Source organism: Anomalospiza imberbis, chromosome 27 (genome assembly GCF_031753505.1).
Source record: "Anomalospiza imberbis isolate Cuckoo-Finch-1a 21T00152 chromosome 27, ASM3175350v1, whole genome shotgun sequence".
NCBI lineage: Eukaryota > Metazoa > Chordata > Aves > Passeriformes > Viduidae > Anomalospiza > Anomalospiza imberbis.
Window position 1 is genome coordinate 3,804,556 of NC_089707.1, and position 19,466 is coordinate 3,824,021.

Below are 19,466 nucleotides of genomic sequence, written 5' to 3' on the forward strand. Positions count from 1 at the left end.
GTCCTTCATAGTGCAGAGCAGAATTGGTGTGTGACCCCCCAAAGTGCAGCAGGGAATTCACACCAGGCATGAAGGGCACAAGGCAAAGTCCCCAGCCTCTCATTTCAGCTGGGAATATCCCTGCTGTGGGCTCTGTGCTGTCAGGATTTTGGCTGCCTGGGAGCGTGGGGGCCCGTGGTCCAGTCATGCCTGACAGATTTGTGTAGGTGACTTAGATGTGTGTGCAGCTCCTGTGCCTGGCATGGCATTTAACCTTCTGTTGGAGGAACGTGGTGGGATGGAGCTGTCAGGAGCTTGGAACAGTGCAGTGTGACAGGAGTGTGTCTAACTGTGGTTATCCCAGAGGGTGGGAGCCTTATTCTTCACACTTATTCCCATGAATTCCTTTGGAGCTGTGACAGTCTGGGAGAAGGGCCCCTGCAGTCATATTCAAAGCTTGTACCCCTTGAATTTAGCTACAAGCAGTGGCAGGGGAAGGTTCTCTTCCAGCTCCTTCAGTGGTTTTATTGCACTGCCCACCAACAGTGAGCTGCAGTGGGTGGGATCATTGTATCTCTGAATCATCAAGGTTGGAAAGACCTCCAAGGTCACCAAGTCCAACCTTTGACCCATCCCCACCTTGTCCCCCACCCAGAGCACTGAGGCCCATGCCCAATTGTTCCTTGGGCACTCCAAACCTCCCTGAGCAGCCCCTTCCAAGGCCTGATCACCCCTTCCATGGAGAAATTCCTCCTGACGTCCAACCTGAGCCTCCCCTGAGGCCGTTTCCTGCTCCTCTCTCTGGCTGCCTGGGTGCAGAGCCTGATCCCACCTGGCCACAACCTCCTATCAGGAGGCTGTAGAGACTGAAGTAGGAATGAGCTGAGCTCAGGGACTGTCCTGAGGGACCAGGGCTCTTTGTACGTGTCTTTGTGCAGCTCTTCCTTCTGGGATCAGCATCCTCCACGTCAGCCAGAGACAGCTGACAGCACAGAGGCTGCATCTGCCCACTGCTGACTAATTCCACCCTTTGCTGAGCCCACCAGGGCATTCTGACTGTGGCTCTGCTCTCACAGCTCCCCTGCTCTGTTTGCCTGATGGGACCTGGTTTGGAGTCTCCTGGAGCACTGGGGGTACCTGTTCATGGAGCTTGAGGGAGCAGGAATTACCTGCAGGATGGGCCAAGGCAATTTTGAAGAGCATCAGGGAAGCAGATTTTGTAGCATATCCCCCCCTTCTCTCTCAGCTGGAGTTACTCCATCCTCCATCACTCCTTAGCTCTCACGCAGCAGAGTTTGTCTCCTCTTTATCTGCGTTTTTAAGTGCTGGGAAAGTTAAAAGCACCGAGCCAAATGCACTGATCTGCACAATGACAAAGTGAGCATGTTGGCATCTACTCCTCTCCTGTTCCTCCCCTCTTCTGCACTCACCCACTCTCCTGTTTGTCTTTTCTCTCCCTGCTCAGCCTCCTCCTCTCTGTCTCTGCTCTCACTTGCAGAACTGATGCTGAGCAGAGAGAGGGGGCTGCTCCACGGCTGCTCCACAGCCTGGAGATGGATGGGAGCTGTCATTTGCAGAACCTGTTACCTTGGCACACTCAGGAGAGTGGAAACCTGAGCCCAGCTGCTGCAAACTGTACCAGGGGGGGCTCTGGGGTAGCTGTGCAGCCTGTTGCCTGTGCTGCTGTGATCCCAGACATACTTGTGGGTACCTTCCTGCACCAGCATTGCAGCATTTCCTCAACACCAGTGCAGTCTCCTAACAGCAAACAAGACAGAAAATATTCCCTCTTTTCAGAAGAGAAAACAGGACATTCTTCCCTACTAGATGCAGCTGCTGAAGGGATTGAGCATAAACCCCTCTTGCTTATGCACATGATTACTCCTGGATCAGACCTTGGTAGAAACCCACATGCCTTCACTAGAAAACAGGAAACTGCAGGAGAGGAAACCTTGGGGAGCTTCTGAGAAGCAGAGCTGTGATGGACACCGTTCAACTCACGCAGTCCCTTCACAGCAGCTCTGCTGGCTTGCTTGTCCTTCCTGCTCTGCTTCTCCAGGGATCCCACTTTGGTAGGGCTGTGGAAACTGGCTGTTCTTTCCACAGCTGGCTAGACACAGTGCCTGCAAACCTGACTCCTGCAGAGCTCCGAGAAAAAGAAAGAAAGCGGATTTGGGAAGCATTTTCCAGTTGTTTTTGACTCCAGCTGCTGTTGTTTTTCGTTGGAACTTAGGCAGGAAGGAAGGTCGTTGGCACAGGCATGCCAGCCCCCAGTTGGCGTTGATTCTCTAAGCTGCCCACTCTCAAGAAAGATATAAATATCTATATCTGTATCTCTTGGGACAGATGCAGACAGAGAGGTTGTGGACTCCCCATCCCTGGCAGTGTCCCAGGCCAGGCTGGACAGGGCTTGGAGCAGCCTGGGACAGTGGGAGGTGTTCCTGCCATGGCAGGGGTGGGATGAGATGGGCTGTGCGGTCCCTTCTGTCCCAAACCACCCTGGGATTCCATCTGTGTCTACATTTCTATCTCTATCATCTCTGCCTATATGATGATGATTATTATTACTTCCTGTATGCAGATTATCCTTTCCCTCCACGTCTTTAGTGGCCTGAGAGAGGCTGTGAAGGCTTTCCTGTGTTGTCAGAGCTGAGTGGGCTCAGGGGACAGGGACCTCAGCTATGGGAGGCACTGGCTGGGTTTCAAGCAAGGACCAGGCTGGCTCCATTCTTTGCTCTGTGGAAGCTGATGGAGGGAGTTCTGTGGGGTTATTCTTGTGAGTCATTAGTAAATGCAGCACAAAAACCAGTGATTAGTCCAGTTCAGTGTAAGGGAGCAGAATTTGGATGTGCCCTGAGCCACCCCTCTCTGCATCCTGGGCAGTGCTGGCTGTTCCTGGGATTGCTGCACTCCAGAGCATGGGGGGAGAAGGGGCTGTGGGACACATCAGGTCTGTGGGACTCCCTCCTCGAGTGTCACTGGGGCTGCTATGGACAGACTTTCACAGCTTTTAGTGTTTCCCTCTTGGTTTCCTTTCATGAAGTATTCAGACAATTCTTTAACAATTCCATCCTGAAATCTCCCTCACACATTTCCTCCTCCAAGAGCACATCTGGTGTGGGAATGTGTAAAGTTCTAGCAAGATCCCTGTGGTTTGTTGGTTTTTTTTTTTTTTGTTTGTTTTTTTTTTTTTTTTTGTAATTGTTGGCTTTAAATCACAAAAGGTAAACAAGAAGCAGCTCTGGATGCTCAGCAGAGAGTCCCATGGGGGCACATGGGAAAGGGGAGCTGCTCCCTCTGAAATGTTACCTTGCCATTTGGAAAATTCCTGGCAGTCTTTCTTCAAACTTGACTTGTTTTGCTTTTCTTTTAGTGACCTGAAAATTGGGTGACATTGACAGCAGATTAATTCTGTAGCTCCTGAATAACATCAAAGTAATTTTAACTGAGATGCCTGTAGAAGGAGGGTACTTGGGGACACGTTAGAGGAGGGAACACAGGCATTACCTGCACTGTTTTTGGGGTGCAGCACACATATCTAAGGGTGCATTTACTGCCTGTGAGCCCACAAATTTTAACAACATTGTTAGGCTATTACTGTTTTCATAGTGGAACTTTGAGCTCCAAAGAAATGGAATCAACAGACAGAGCACATTACTGAGACTCCTCCCTGCATTAAAATTGTCTTTGGCTGGGCAGTAACAGAGAACTGAGACACAGGTACAGACACATGGGTGGAAATAACTTGTTGATGTAATTCACAAGGCACATAGTGCCAGGATACCTGGGGACAGGGCAGCTCTAGTGATCATAAACATAACAAAAGGAGCAGGGACGAGTTCAAGAGTACTGGATTTTGATTTTGATCCTGATAAAAACTTGTGTCACTCGAGCTGCTCCATCTCTGTATTCCTGCTTCTTACACCCTGAATGAGGACAGTCGACTGTAGAGACCAGCCAGCATCCAGATCTCTAGAGAAGAGTGAAAAATCCCTCCTCCTCTTCCCTTCACAGCATCCTCATGGCTTTCTGCACCGACTCCATGGCATGACTGCTCACACTCACACCCTCCTCCTCTAAATTATTAAACAACTGTGTACACCCTGCGGGAAAAAGAGCAGCAGCAACACCCGCTTTATTTTCCTTAATCATCCTCATTTCCAGCACAGCTAATTAGCTAAACCCAGAGCTGCCACCTTCCAGAGTGACAAGGGGACAGAGCAGCCCTGTCCCCTGGCTGGGGCTGGGGAGCCTCGCTGTGTGTGGCAGCCTGAGCTGGGTCCAGGCACAGAACGTGTCCCCGGGTGGGGTTTGTTATAAATGACAGCTGAAGTGCTCCTCTCTCTTCCCCTGCCTCTCTCCATCCCTCCTCCCCTGCTCTTTCTCACCCTCCTTTGCTCAGTGAGGCGTTGAGGTGTTTCACCAGCTCGGGGTGGGGGGTTGTGAAGAGCTGGGTCTAAGTCAGGGGTGAGCAAGGTGTTGGGATGCTCCCTTCATATGGCAGCTGCTCCTCAGGAAAAGCTTTGCCTGCACGAGCCAGCTCGACTCCAGCAGCAGCAGCAGCTGCCCAGATGTGCCCTTGAAGCATCTCCAGCTTGTGTCTGGTTCTTTTGTTCCTGCAGTTGCCTGAGCTGCTTTCAGGAAGAGAATTCACAACCAGAACCATTCCTTGTGTATTCGGGGACAGGACTGGGGGTGTTTGGGGATGGATGGGGAGGGTGGCAGGGCACGTGTGTGCATGTCTTGTGGGGATTGCAATGAGGTTGTAACTGCATTGTTACAGGGAACCCAGCTGTTAGGGGCTGGGGGAGTTTTACTTCCCTGACAGGAAGGAAATCTGAGCACTTGAGTCGGAGCAGTCTGTGATGTTCAGAGATGCTTCCTCTGCTCATCTGATCCTCAAATCTGATCACGCCTCTAGTCGCAGTTGTTTTAATTAAACTCAGAGGAATTCTGCACATTGTGCTGCAAGATTAACGTTTTTGTTTAATTAGAAACACTCGGTAATAATGGTTGTACCCGGCCTCCCCCAGCACACACTCACACACACACACATGTGCACACACACTCTGCCAGGCACAGGTTCTTCCCTCTGTGGATGAATTGGCTCATGGAAGGAAGGGGCAGGGGCTGGAGGCAGGTGGAGCAGCATCACCAGGGAGCAGGATAAAAGCAGGGATCAATAGTGATGTCATCTGCAGCCAATGCGGCTGCAGCTCCTCACCCTCCCACGGCTGCTGAGAGACAGGAGGGGAGGGAGGACCATTAAAGCCTGGCTGAACGCTGTGCACAGGCACAGCAATTCCAAGAGCCCCTGTGCTGGCCTGACATCGCTGTTGGGGGGCTGGGGGGCTGCAGGAACACACGGTCTGGAGGGGTCCTGCAGTACCCCAGCACAGCCCGGGGAGCTCAGAGGGCTGGGCCAGTCCCTAGTTACAGATGTGTGTGAACAGCCCAATTTATGATACAAAATTCTGGTTTAGAGGTGCTTCAGATGCACCAAAATGGCTTTAAACTGAAAGAATGATGGTTTAGATTAGATACCAGGAAGAAATTCCTCCCTGGGAGGGTGGGCAGTCCCTGGCACAGGGTGCCCAGAGCAGCTGTGGCTGCCCCTGGATCCCTGGCAGTGCCCAAGGCCAGGCTGGGCAGGGCTTGGAGCAGCCTGGCACAGTGGAAGGTGTCCCTGCCATGGCAGGGGTGGCACTGGATGGGTTCTGAGGTCCCTTTCAGCCTAAACCACTCTGGGATTCCATGAAAAAGCACCCTCCACAGCAAGGCCACGGGGTTGTCCCTTGCCCTGCTGTCTCTGGGTTGTGCCATTTGTGTTTGGCTCTGTTCCTCCTTATCCATCATGGGCCAGCCTTAGGAAGCAAGCTCTGGGTGTGTTTGCAGTTGGCAGGATTGTTCCCAGCCAAGCCCAGCCCCATCTCAGTGCCACTGTGAGAGCTCCCATCAGTGTCAGTGGGGGGCTGGTTGTGATGGATGTTCATTTTTTAAGAATCCCACCTTTTTTTAATTCCCTGCATTATTTCCCTTCTGTTCCCTCACCTGTTTTGGGATGGATTCCATGCCACAGACTCCCAAGGCTGTGATTCCCTGACATGGCTCATTGGAGATGACAGAGAATCCCTCCCAAATCTCACCCTGCTGCTGGCATCCTCCTTCCAAGCTGCCCTCCCCTAAACATGTTCAAAATGCACATTCCTGAGCTGTGGCAGCATGAGACAGCTCTCCCCATTCCAGGAGTGAGGGGCTGTGTCATGTATTACTGGGGAAACACTGGGGTTTCATAGGAGTTACCACAAATTAGTCAGCATTGTTGGGGTTGCCCTCCTCACCCTCATTAGTGAAGGCAAAAGCAGCACTGAGAGGAGCAGGAGGCTCAGTTGAAGCTCAGTTGAGCCTCTCTGCTGGGTGCTGGTGCCACTCTTCTTGGAGGGCAGCAGCACTTGGAATTAATAAGCCTAAAAATCACACCCTGGCTGACAGCACTTGGCATACTGTTGTTGTGTGTGTCCCCTCTGGCCACTGCAGTTGAAGGAGGAGATTTTCCTCTCCTTTCTCTCCCAGTCCCACTGTCTTTGACAGCCCTTTCCACGTGGGCTCTTCCATTATTTCTCTTGTGCAGTGTGTTCTGCACGGTGAGGTTTGGAGGGGAAGGTTCCTGTTACCTGTGGCTGCTCAGAGTGTTGTGTGCAGTGCAGGGATCCCTGCACAGCCTCTGCTCTGCCATCCTGCCAGTGCCAGCCCCTGACCTGGCAGAGCTTCCTGGCAGCACCTGGAGAAACTCTGACACGGTGACTCCAACACAAATCCTGTGAGGAGCAGGAGAGGGAGCTGGGGGAGCTCAGCCTGGAGGAAAGGGGCCTCAGGAGGGACCTTCTCACTCCCTGCAGCTCCCTCACAAGAGGGTGCAGCCAGGTGTGGGTTGGTCTGTGTTCCCAGGTAACAAGTGATGGCACAAGGGGAAATGGCCTCAAGTTGCTTCAAATTGTTCAGGTTGGATATCAGGAAACATTTATTCACTGAAAGAGTGAATGAACATAGAACACAGATATGAATAAACATAGAACAGGCTGCCTGGTGGAGTCACCATCCCTGGATGTGTTCAAAAAATGACTTGACGTGGCATTGGAGGAACTGGGTTTAGTGGGCAAGTGGGGATCTGAGAGGTCTTTTCTGACCTTAATGATTCTCTAATTCTATTCTGCTATTCCCCAAAGGGTTTTAAAAGACTTCACTTAAATGTAGAATCCTGTGGGACACTGAAATAACCCCACAAAACGGACAAGCTGGTAAATTTTATTGCGTCACGCGTTTTCCATCTTGGAGCATTCAGTTGAACTTGCACTGCACAGGGCGGTGCCTGCCTGATGCTTTCCTTGGGGTGTTCCACTGAACCCTGACACCTGTTGAAGCCCTTCCCTTTGCTCTCTACCCACCCCCCCCAGAGGACCAGTTGCCTCCTGGCTTCCCCAACATTGACATGGGGCCGCAGCTGAAGGTGGTGGAGCGGACGCGGACGGCCACGATGCTCTGCGCGGCCAGCGGGAACCCCGACCCCGAGATCACCTGGTTCAAGGATTTCCTGCCCGTCGACCCCAGCGCCAGCAACGGCAGAATAAAACAGCTGAGATCAGGTAAGCTCTGGGGCTGAAACTGGATGAGTTGAGAGCAAATGAGGAGGAGACTGCTCAGAGGGTCCTGAAGCAGAGGAGAGGGCTGGTAGATGCAGGCCCCGCTGCTGTGGATTGGGGCATTTGAGTTTTTTGGTTTTTACACCAAGAGCGGTTGGATATTCCACTTCGAAGCCTCCTGGACTTCTCTGCTGCCCAGTTGGCATGAAGGGAATGACAGCAGGGAAGCTGGTACCCATCCAGATGAGTTCCCTGGGTCATGGTACTCTTGAGCTCAGGGGAAACTGGAGCCTGGATGGGGCTGAGGGTTTGCTCCTCAGAGCAAGAACTGGCAAGGAAAGAAAGAAATACTCTGGCAGACACGGCTTTTTAGGCCACACACACCTGGTGTCGGGTCCATGGCTCAGGCAGCCTCTTGCTGTCAAACACGATGGTGTGAACGGAGCCTCTCAGAGCTGGTGTTGAAGAACAGCTCCTGCAGGATGTCCCCAGCATCACGTCCCTGCAGCCATCACTGGAGAGCACTTGGGAATGTTCTGGAGTGACCCCTCGGTGCCTCTGCCCATGGAGTCCATCTCCACCAACAGATGTACCCCAGCTCCGTGGCTCTTGTCAGTTTTCCATCTTTCCCCATCTGCTTGTCCATCTGTCTCTCTTGTTTGTTTTCTGTTTGCTGTTTTGTGTGTGTGTGGCAACGTGACATCTCTTAATATTCACGTTTCAGGAGCTGTTTTTGTACTTGTTAAATCTGCCAGTTTTCTGTGTGAGAGTGTGTGCAAGGAGGGCATAGGTGGACTTATTTTTGAGTACTACTGATAAAACACTTCCACTGATAGCTGCAAAAAGGAAACAAGTTTTGCAAGTTCTACCTTTTAACAAAAACTAACCCAAGAAATGATCCTTTTCACAAACTGCTGGGGCTGACTGCTTTGACCCAGCCTAGAGGAAAGGTGTCCATGGTTCATTTTTAAGTATTCTTTGGCAAAAGAAAGGCATTGTTGTAGGCAGAGGGAAAGCAGAGGCTTTGGTGAGGCAACTGGAGTTGATTTGTTCATATTAGACATTTCACAACTTCTCTAGTGAAGTGATAACTAGCTGCTCCTGCCCAGTTCTCTGCTGGCCCTGGAGAAATCAGTTCTGACTCTGTCCTGCTGGATCTGCACAGCAAGGCATGGAAACACCTGGTTTTTCTCTTGCTCGCTTTGGCAGAGATTCTGCACAAAGTTCTGTGGGCCACTGGTGGAAAAGCTTCAGCACAGCTCCAGTTTAATGTAGCTTTTAAACACCTGCATAAATGCCTCCTTGTTCAGTGAAGCAAAGTTACAAGCAGATCCTTAAACTGCTTTGTTGAATTAGAATGCCTTGTTGAATCCCACGAACGCAGATGAGATTGACCTCCCTGTTTTATCATAACAGCTGAGGCAAATGCAAATAAAAAAAATCACTCAGCATAAATAATGAGAGGTAAACTAGAATTATATCATGCTCTGTGACCGTGATCTGAAGTGTGAGTAATGCACAGGCAGATTATTTTTAATACATTCATCATCTTGCTAGAATGCCTTTACTCTTTAGCTCGGTTTGATCTGGTGTTTTCCTTGAAGCCACCTGAGTGCTGCCTTTTTATTCCATTGAATTTATTAACCTTAGAGCGAACCCTTGACCCTTCTGATAAATAGAAGATACCTGCTGAGATTTAATCTCATTTACAGCTGCTTTAAATTAGTAAACTGGTGAAACCCTGAAGCATCCCTGTAGTCCTCAGGGCACAAACCTGTTGCCTGTATGTCAGGGAGTGCAGATCCTTGGGCAGTCAGGACTTCCCAGTTCTCCAATTTCATCTGCTTTCATGGCCCTCCAAACCTTGCATGTTCTGCAAAAAAAAGGCCTGCAGAAGTGCAAAATATTAACATTAGGGTCGTTAATATGCACTGTGTCAGCACTTGTGTCTGTGGAAGGGAGTCAAGGCCGAGGCAGATTCGAGTGTGGGATTGTGAGTGAGGCGAGACCTGCTCGGGCTGCTGAAGTCAGATCTTAATTTAATATACTCATCTTTCCAGAAAACAAACTCTGCCGCCAGAAGGGTGGCACACATCAGGGCACTGGGGGTGCTCCAGGACACTGCTGATGGCCTTCAGGGTCTGTCACCCACCAGTGGGACTCGGGCCACGATCCTCGGGGTGCCCAGGCACAGCCAGTGCAGGGTGTTGGACAGATCCTCTGCGACCAGGGAGGAGCAGCTCTGCAGCTAAATCACTCCGTGCTAACAGCTTTAGGAAGATTTAGGAAAGAGTTCTCCCTGGGAGGGTGGGCAGGCCCTGGCACGGGGTGCCCAGAGCAGCTGTGGCTGTCTCCGGATCCCTGGAATTGTCCAAGGCCAGGCTGGACGGGATTTGGAGCAGTCTGGGGCAGTGGAAGGAGTCCCTGCCACGGCAGGGGTGGAATTGGATGGGCTTTATGGTTCCTTCCAACCCAAACCAGTCTGGGATTTAGTGACTGTTCCCTCTGAGGACTGAGCTGTGTGTGGCTCCCTGAGGGAGCAGCAGGACAGGACACACACCCAGATTCCCCCTGGACATGAAGCCATCAGGATAACAGCCACGCTGCTGGAGGACGGGGGCTGTGAAGAACTGAATTTTTATCAATTATGAGTTAGTGGCAAATAAACAAATGAGCTCATTAAAAGGAGCAAGTGAAATGTCAGACAAGGAGATCTGTGGGATCGGGTTTGGTTCTCATTTGTGCTAAATCCGAATGTTTGGCTGACAATACAAACAGACCTCTGAGACCGTGGTCATTATATTCCCACCATCCCAGGAAGCCATTTGGAATGTGGGCCTTCACTCTAATCAAGACATGGGTGATACATCATTAACCACAGAGGTTTTTCTCTAGCGGATGTTTCTGCTTCCCCTTTCCATCTCCAGATGAAATTTCCAAGCAGTTTGAAATGTTTTAATGCTTGGGGTGCAAAGCTCAGTTGTCAGTCAGAGGAGAATGGGAAGAAGCTCTGTCTGGGCTCCTGCTTCTCTTAGACATCATGAACATCTCAGCCTTGGAGATCCAGGTTGGACTAGAGTTTAAGTGGCCTTGGAAAATGGATATTTCTGCTTATCTTGGGACATTTGAAGCAGAAGGCAAAGCCAATGTCCTCTGCTCAGCTGCCATCTAGGGGGGACAAGGGAGGCAGCCTTCAGCCAGCCACCTTCCTCAGCACTCAAACACTAAAACCTTTTGTGTGTTGTGTGTGTCTTCTGTTTTCTAAATAACTGGCTATAACAAGCTTTTCTTTTCTTTTTTTTTTTCACTTTTTATTTAACATTCAGAGACTTTTGGTAAGTTTGTTCAATTAAAAAACATTTTAAATCAAACCAAAAAACCCCAAACCTGCTCATGTGCAGATTTGTAACCCTTGCCCTTTAAACTAATTCCTTTGTAACAGCTTCTTGAGAGGCATGCTCTGCATTTCTTCTACTAACTCTTTCAGTAGGGATGTTCTGCCCTCTAAATTAATTTCTGCAGGGGTATTGCAGGCTACAAAAAAAAAAAAAAAAAAGAATAGTAATAATAATTCTAATTAATTTATCTGTATAAAGAGATAACAGCTAAATATGAACCTCCTAACATTGCATAGATTTTTTTTTTTTTGTATCTTAGCAACAGTTGTCCTGGAATTCCCCAATTACACAATAGCTTGTACCCTGGAACTGTGATAATTGTGTTCACACCTGCAGGAGGTCTTGGAGTTTCACATCTAACGGGGTTATTGGCATTTGGAGGAGGGAGAACAGGGGGTGCAGCATTTCCAAACTGAAGCTGTAAATCACAGGCTGGTGGCTGAGGGGAACGGGTTGAGGGAAGGGAAGAGCCCCCTCCAGCCCTTCTGCAGCCCCAGGAAGGCAGGACCTGCCCCAGAGCTCCTGTCCCTGTCCCTGCCAAGTCCCCTTTGCTCCCCTTTGTCCCAGGGATGTGGGGCTGCAGCTGCCAACCAGCATCAGCCTTGCAGAGCTGCAGAGACCCCGGTGGTTGCCTGCTTGTCTGGAGCAGAAAGCTGCTGCAGCCCTGGGGAGAGCAGCCCAGCACACACATGTTCCCACACGTGGCCTGACAGAAGGTGGGGATGTGTTTTCTGTCATTGCCATGGCGATGGTGGCTGTCCTCCTCTCCTCTCCTCTTCCCCAGGCTCAGAGAATCCGTGGGCAGCTGGGCATGTGGGAAAGCAGGGCAAGGGATGGTGGGAGAGCAGACCCCATCCTCAGTGACAGAGGGGGACACCTGCACAGGGAATTCTGCCTGGCACCATCTTGGGCCTTTATAATCCAGAGGCAAGGCCTTTAAGCTGCCTTTTTGCCTCTGCTGCTAAACCCCAGGCTGGCCATCTGGGCTCATACAGCCTCAAAATTTGCCCTAAATAGGCAGATCTGGAGATCCAGGGAGGCTGTGCAAGGCAGTGGGAAAAGTCTGCACGTAGCATCTCCAAACCAGCTTTTCACTCCAAAAGTCAGCATGCAGTGTGAGCTCTTCCCCCTGTAGCCCTCCTGCAGGGCTGGTGCCCTCACTGTGCCCTAGACCCTGGCAGCCTCGTGCACATGCTCATGCCCTGTATAGGATACCAGGCAAGCCAGGTATTGACTGCATCCCCACGACCCATATCAAACCCTCCAGGACCCGTATCAAACCCTCCAGGACCTGTCAGAGTTCCTCAGATAATTCATCCAGCGCATATCCTCTTCCAGTACCCTCCTGCTGCCCCTGTGTTGAACATGGAGCTGGTTAGATGTGAAACTCCAACAGTGAAAATCTCCCATCTGTGTCTGTGCCCCACCCAAAGTGCTGCTCGAGCTCATTTGACTCAAATTCTGGTGTGGGGCATCATCCCAAAGCTGTCCTGCCCCTCCCTGTGTGCCAGAGTTGGCGCTGGGGAGCCCAGGGTGGCACTGCCTGCTCTCCCAGAGCCCTGTCCCCAGGCCAGGCTGTCCCCAGAGCTGCTGGCAGCCCCTTTCCAGGGGCAGTGCTGGTGCTCAGGGGAGCAGGGAGTGACAGCCTGCAGTGACACAAGAGGCAATGCTAATGCTGTGTCTGGGCTTGCACAGCTCTAACTTCCAGCATGTTTCTGCTGTCAATTAGAGTGAACTTTTGCAGGAAACTGCCAGGCTTAGCAAAGGCCAGAGAAGCTTTTGAGCCATGGGTGATGTTGGGATCTCTTCCCCTTCTCTACCCTCTTCCCATTAGCCTTGTTCCATATTGGTGCCACAGATGGCAGATTTTCACTCCAATTTTGAGACAGAAGGATGTATCAGAGGCTGTTTTTATTTCCACTGAATTGATCTGTAACCTTTCGCTGCTTTCTCTCTCTCTCTCTCTTGCTTTTTAAACCTTCCTGCCACCTCCTGGGTGGGGATCTGCCCAAGTCCATGCTCCCCCACCTCTTCCAAGCGCTGTCTCTCCAACCTTTGTCCTGAGAGCTAACAACCTGCTTCATTAACCTTAGCTAGTTCCTAACCCTAACTAGATGCTAACTTTTCTCTAGCTAATAACCTAACCTCATAACTAGAAGCTGAGTCTAACTAGAGTCTAATCCCTAACACTATAATGCCTCTGTTCCCTTAGCTCCTTTGGAAAATAAAGGTGAACTCTACTTAGTATCTCTATATTTTTACCTTCTATCCTGAGAATGGAGGATTGAACCGCAGCAGAAGGATGAGCAGGGCTGAAGGATAAGGAGGGAAGGGGTTTTTGGTGATTAAGGCAGAAGATTGGCACGGGGGAGGCTTTGACTCCTGTTCTTGCCTCTGCCAGTCTTCCCTCCATGACCTTGGGCAAGTTGCTTCACCTCTACCTCAGTTTTCCCCGTGTGTAAAGCAGGATCATAACTTGCCGTTCCTCCCCAGGGGAAAGGAGAGGGTGAGAGGCTGGTATTTGTCATTTAAGGTGCTCTACAGCCCTGGCTGGGAGTGCTGCAGAGTGGCAGCAGTGTCACCACTGCAGAGGAGCTCGAGCATCTCTCCCTGGGGAGAGGCAAAACTTGGCACTGCGGGATCTGCCCTGTTCTCAGGATTGGGGTAAAAACCCACCAAGTAAACCCCCTTCTTTGATAAGTTTTCAATGCCACTGTGAGCAAAAGGACCTGCCATGTTTTCAAAGGAAGATGGTTTGGTAGCAACCCCAGGAGGTCAGATGGGGGACAGGGGTTTTACCCCTGACTCCCACCTGGGAGCCCTGCCCGAGGCTGGGCACTGAGAGACGACAGGAGGGGCTTGGAATAAAATAACCCAAGGGAGAGGCAGCCAGCAGGCAAGTGTAGCAGGGCTCTTCTCTCCACACAGCCCCTCCTCGCTGGCAGCAGGGTGGCTCCAGAGCCACTGCAGGAGGCACCAGGTAGCCCTGTCACCTCTTCAGTGCCCAGATCTGCCCCAGTCCCTGTGCAGAGCCCTGAGGGATGGCCAGAGGTCCTGAGCAGGACATGCACTGAGCTCACACATCTGTGCCAAGAGCTCAAGTTTGGAGCTGGGGATTTGCTAGCCGAGGTGGGATCAAACCTGCAGCTTAATGTGGTGCAAGGTGCCCACGTGTCCCTGTCCCTGCCTGGGCTAACACAGCCCTGATGTCCCCAGGAGTGGGGAAGGTAAATGCAGGGTCATCATGTGTTCAGTGAGTAGCAAACAGTGATGTTAGCTGAGAGCCTGAGGGGTTTCTTTACATTCCTACAACAAAATGGAGCCAGTCTCATGCCTTTTGAAGCCAAGAGCCACAGAGGCTCTGCAAACAGCCAGCTGGATTGGGCTGCTGAAAAGGACACCCCACTAAAGTATCCCAAGCCCTCTTCAGTGTCCTGTAATTTGAGATAGACCAAGAAGTTTCCTACTGGGAACTGTCTTCCTTGACTCAGGTCCTTTTCCCACAGGCAGTGCAGGTGTTTGGGGTTTTGCAGTCATTTCACTCATTTTCTTTGTTTTCTTTGCAGAAGGTACACCGATCCGAGGTAAGACACCCCCAGCTCACTCACTCACCCACTCTCCAAACACTTCTCTCCACACAGATCCCGTTTCATTGCCCTGTGCCCAATACAGATTCGTGTTGTTGTTATGTTTTCTTGTCCTGCTTCACCTCTGGATATTTCTTTTTTATACCTGTCTTTATTTTATCTATGGTTATAATGTCCTTTTTTGTTTGCTGGGTGCACTTGGTAATACTGATACTGTTATTCTAATAACGTCTCCGGCTGTGCTGCCTCAGATTTATGGCAGAGTTTTAAGAGCTAATCTCTCCAGGACTATGAAGGACTGAAGTTTATCTTGAGCATTAAATGCTATCAGAGCTTGGTAAATACTTAGGACTTCCTCTTGATTGGTGCAAAGTGCTCCCGAGCTGCTGATGCTGATGAGTTTTCCAGTCCTTTGCTCAGGCAGATCTTCAGCACTTACCATCTCAGCATACTCATTTGTTTGGCTCCAAAGCCTCTTTCCACTTCCTCCTCACTCTCTTACCCTTAGGTTTCTCTGGGAAAGATCCATGGTAAGTAGCTTCTGCACTGTCTCTTTAATGGAGTCAAAGATTGACCTCAAGCTGAAAGGCAGGAGGAATTGGGTGTGCACCCCTTGGAAGACCCTGCTTTGGTTTTATCTCCACTGGCACATTTAAAATTCCATAATTCTCTGCTGGTAAAAGCAACAGGAGGTGCTGTAGGTGAGATTTACGTTTTCACACATCATGTCTGTTGGCTCCTGACAAGTGCTGAACACTCCTCACCCTCTCTGCAGCCTCATTTCTGCCATTGCCTTGACCAGCAGGGGTGAGGAGTGGGCGGGGAGGGAGGGGTGAGTCCCTGTTCCCCAGGGAAAGCTGCCCACTGCAGTCCTTGGTTCCCTTCCTGCTCTGGAGTGAGGCTTCATCTCCCCTGGGTACTCTCAAACCAGTGTTGCTCATGAGCAGCACAGAAAATGTATCTGGAACCAATGGCAACAACCCACAGATTTGTCCAAATTAAAAGAAATTTCTGGGAAAACTCACCAGCAGCTTTCCACCCAAGTGGAGCTCTCCAACAGCAGAGCTGGAGCTGTAATTCCATATGAAATATGCTCAGCTGGGTGCTCGGTGGGAAGCTCCAGCCAGTTTTGGGTTTTAACTCCTGTTGTGCTGAAATACCCGCAGATTCTTTTGGAATGGATTTTGTTTGGTTTACTGGCCTGGGTGGGGTTTTTTGGGGGTTTAATTCCCTCTGCTCTGCCTTTGGGAGCTCCCAGGCACAGGGGATGCTGTGGGGAATTGCACTCACACCCCAGCCTTGTCCCAAATCCTCTCCCAGCCCCACGTCCCCCCACCAGCATCGTTCCCACCCACGCACACGCAGAAGAACGTGAGCTCTGTGTCCTCCTCTGTGAATACACTGCTTTTTCCTTCCTGAAAAGGCTGTATCTGCAACCAACAATGATCTCATTTGCACTCCTCTCACTTAAGATTTTATCAATACTATTACACTGAGCTGGAATTGTTTGGTTTTCATATTTAGGTGGGGTTTTTTTCCAGAGATGGGAGTTAAGAGTCTTACCACATGTGAGCTCTGTCCATATCTGTAGTATAATCATGTACTCCTAATACATAAAACATTTGAGAGCCTGTTGAATTATTTATGTAGTATGTATTTTAACTGGAGTTTTGCAGGGATGAAGCCTTCTGAGGTAAATGAGGCAATTTTCTTCCATGTAGTTCCATGCTGCATCTCTCTGCATATTTGCTGACAGGAATCTTTAGTTTGGGCTCTGGGTATATTCTTGTAGCCTGCAATAATATACAAGTTTAAGAAAAATCTTAATCCTTTTGGCCCAGATGATGTAAACCATGCAGGCAATTTTGAAGTTCCAGTGCAGTATTTACAGGGTTTTCCCTGGGGAATATTTACTACCAGCAAGGTGCTTTTCACAGGGGCTCTTATCTCCTGTAGGCTTCCTGAGGAGCAGGTACTGGGCACAAAACAAAGGCAGCAGTGATAGAAATTCCTCAGGCAGTGGGTGACAAAGCCTTTCACTTTTATGGTCACTGCTTCAAATTGAGCAAGGGAAAGTCAACTGCCTGCTGATGGATTTCTGGGGATCACAGTAATATGGATTATTGAGGCTGATTTCGGGAGTTCTGGTGCAGAACGCCTGCATTGCAGAAGCCACAAAAACTTGGTGCCTTTGCTGATGAGTTCAGGACAAAGAGCAACACTGACTACAGAGGGGGGATTACATTTTCTCACCGTCTCGGCTCCGTGTCCAGCCACAGCGGGTCCACAGGGGCTCCGTGCTCCTCTCCCGGTGTGCGTGAGCCCGGGCTGGGAGGAACCAGCAAAACCAGGGCTGCTGCCCTGCCTGCAGAGCCAGCAGAGCCGTGACGATGTGTCTGTGCTGCCGTCTCTTCTCCCCTCACAGGTGGGCTGCAGATCGAGAGCAGCGAGGAGACGGACCAGGGCAAGTACGAGTGCGTGGCCAGCAACAGCGCCGGGGTGCGCTACTCGTCCCCCGCTAACCTTTACGTGAGAGGTAGGGAGCACAGCGGCTCACCGGCACTCAGCCTCCTCCTCCCGGGCCCATCCCATCCCTCCCGAGCTGAGTGGAGCTCGGGGCTTCCCCATTGCTCCCCGCATCCTTGTGGGGCCACAGGGCAGGGCTGGCTCGCCCACGGCCGAGTTAAGCGTGAGCCAAAAGAGCGCGCCCCAAAATCAGCCTGCAGAGCCCGCAGAGGAGTGAATCCCTTCGGCTGCAGAGAGGCCAGAATTGCCCTTTCTCCCAAAGGAGAGGGGCAGAGAGGCCAGAATTGCCCTTTCTCCCAAAGGAGAGGGGCAGAGAGGCCAGAATTGCCCTTTCTCCCAAAGGAGAGGGGCAGAGAGGCCAGAATTGCCCTTTCTCCCAAGGGAGAGGGGCAGAGAGGCCAGAATTGCCCTTTCTCCCAAAGGAGAGGGGCAGAGAGGCCAGAATTGCCCTTTCTCCCAAAGGAGAGGGGCAGAGAGGCCGGAATTGCCCTTTCTCCCAAAGGAGCCCTGCTCTCTGGAAGCAGGGGGGTTTCAGTTCTGCTGCTGTGGCTGTGAGAGGAGGGGAGGACCCCTCTGTGTCCCTGGATCCCCCCCACATTGCAGCAGGAGGATGCATTGGCACTGCTGCCCTCAGTCCCAGCTGCTTTTCCCTCTGCCAGCAGTAATTTGTCCCTGGTTCCTTGGGCACAAACGCTGGGCACAGAGCTGGGGACACCAGCAGCCATCCCTGCCTCAGTGACAGCCCCCTTCACCCCGCAGCAGGGGAACAGATGACAGGGGATTGGCTTCTGCTCGATGTCCCCTCGATGTTCTCCCACCCCATGGGCCAACAGCCTCTCTGCTTTCTCTTACTTTGATCTCTCTGACCTGTAATATTCTGTGTGTAGCTTTGGTTTAACATCTTTCCACAGCAAAAAAAAAAAAAAAAAAAAAAAAAAAAAAAAACCAATCCTTTTGGTAATGAGAGAGCAGGGCTGGTCCTTCTCCATAAAAAAAAAAAAAAAAAAAAAAAAAAAAAAGAAAGAAAAAAAAAGAAAAATAAAAATACCGTTGGGAGGAAAAAAGAAAAGTTACATCCCAGCAAACTGTTCCCATTTCCATCCCATCGACAGAGGAGGCGCCTCCCACCTACACTCACGTTAATCTGCAGTCCAATGCAGAGCCATGCTCCTGTGTGCACTCCTTTCTCTCTCTCTTTCTCTCTCTCTCGTGTCTCACGCTCACTATATCACATGCACATGGAGAGAAGGCTTTTAATAATTTAATGTTTCCAAGCTCAAATTTTAAATAGCCTTTTGTGGCCAGCTGGAAAATTGCGTTTGAAATTTGCCCTGTCGCCTGGGCCCCGAAACTTTGCTTTTGGGAGTGTCAATCTGGAACCAATACTAATTCAGGGCTGAATCCATTGCAGACAGCTTAGCTGGAATGGTTTGGGTTCTTAAAAAAAAAAAAAAAAAAAAACAAAGCTAAAAAGAAAAGAAACAGGAAAAATGTGGGGATTTTTCATTATTGTTTTGTTTATAAATTTCCTCTACTTTTCTGGCCACTCGGAAACTACCCGGGAGACAAAGGTTGTAACACGGTGTTGTCTCCACACCTGGATGAGAGGGCTCCAGGTGATAGCCCTGTTCCTCCCCCAGTTAGCCCGTGTGTACCTGGGCCTGCCTGCAAACCAGCACTAACCTGCCGAGAGAGTGCAGAACACAGCGTGTGCCAGCTCGGCCTGTGGTTTGGGTGTTTTTCATGCTGTTTAATTCCTTGTTTCTTGTGTGTTAATATCGTGGAAAGGTAACAAATTTCTGAAATGGATTTGCTTTGGTGGGAGGGAGAGTTCATGCACATTTTTCTTCCCGTTTTTTTGTTTTAAAAGAGTCCCGAGCACTCTTGTGTTTCCAATTGACTTGTTTCTCCCATAACATGCTTGTCTCTATAGACCACCTGGGATAGGAGTTGTAAGTTTGAACATTGCAAGGAAATGGTTTGGTTTGGTTTTGCTTTTCTTTTCCCTTCTTCTAATTATTTCTGTTTTCCTTATTCAGTCCCGTGGTGGAGTCAGAGTGAGCAGGGCTGGGTGTGGGGCTGGGGGGAGCGCGGGGAGCGGCGCCCGGCCGGGCTGCTCCGTGCGGGGCCGCTCTGCCCGGGGGACTCGGCTCCCCTTCTCCGAGGAGCAGAAGGACTGCAGGGAGGGAGAATCCTGCCTGGCCTCAGCACCCCTGTGGGGGCTGATTCTGAGCTAGGATTGCTCCCAGCCTGGCCTCCCTGCGGAGCTTGGTTGGGCTTAAAGGGATGGGAGGGGGAGCGTTAGGAAGGCAGGAAAGAGGGTCGTTACTATCTTC

The 19,466-nt window shown here is 50.7% G+C and overlaps 1 protein-coding gene across 1 annotated transcript in view; it reads left to right on the forward strand.

Moving 5' to 3' along the window:
• The window catches only part of PTPRS (protein tyrosine phosphatase receptor type S), a 100,520-nt gene that overhangs the window by 23,562 nt on the left and 57,492 nt on the right, over positions 1-19,466 (forward strand). Inside the window, exons 5-6 of the mRNA XM_068173750.1 lie at positions 7,434-7,622; positions 17,030-17,140. Of these exons, the coding sequence (XP_068029851.1) occupies positions 7,434-7,622; positions 17,030-17,140 (300 nt within the window). The remainder of the gene's footprint in view (positions 1-7,433; positions 7,623-17,029; positions 17,141-19,466) is intronic.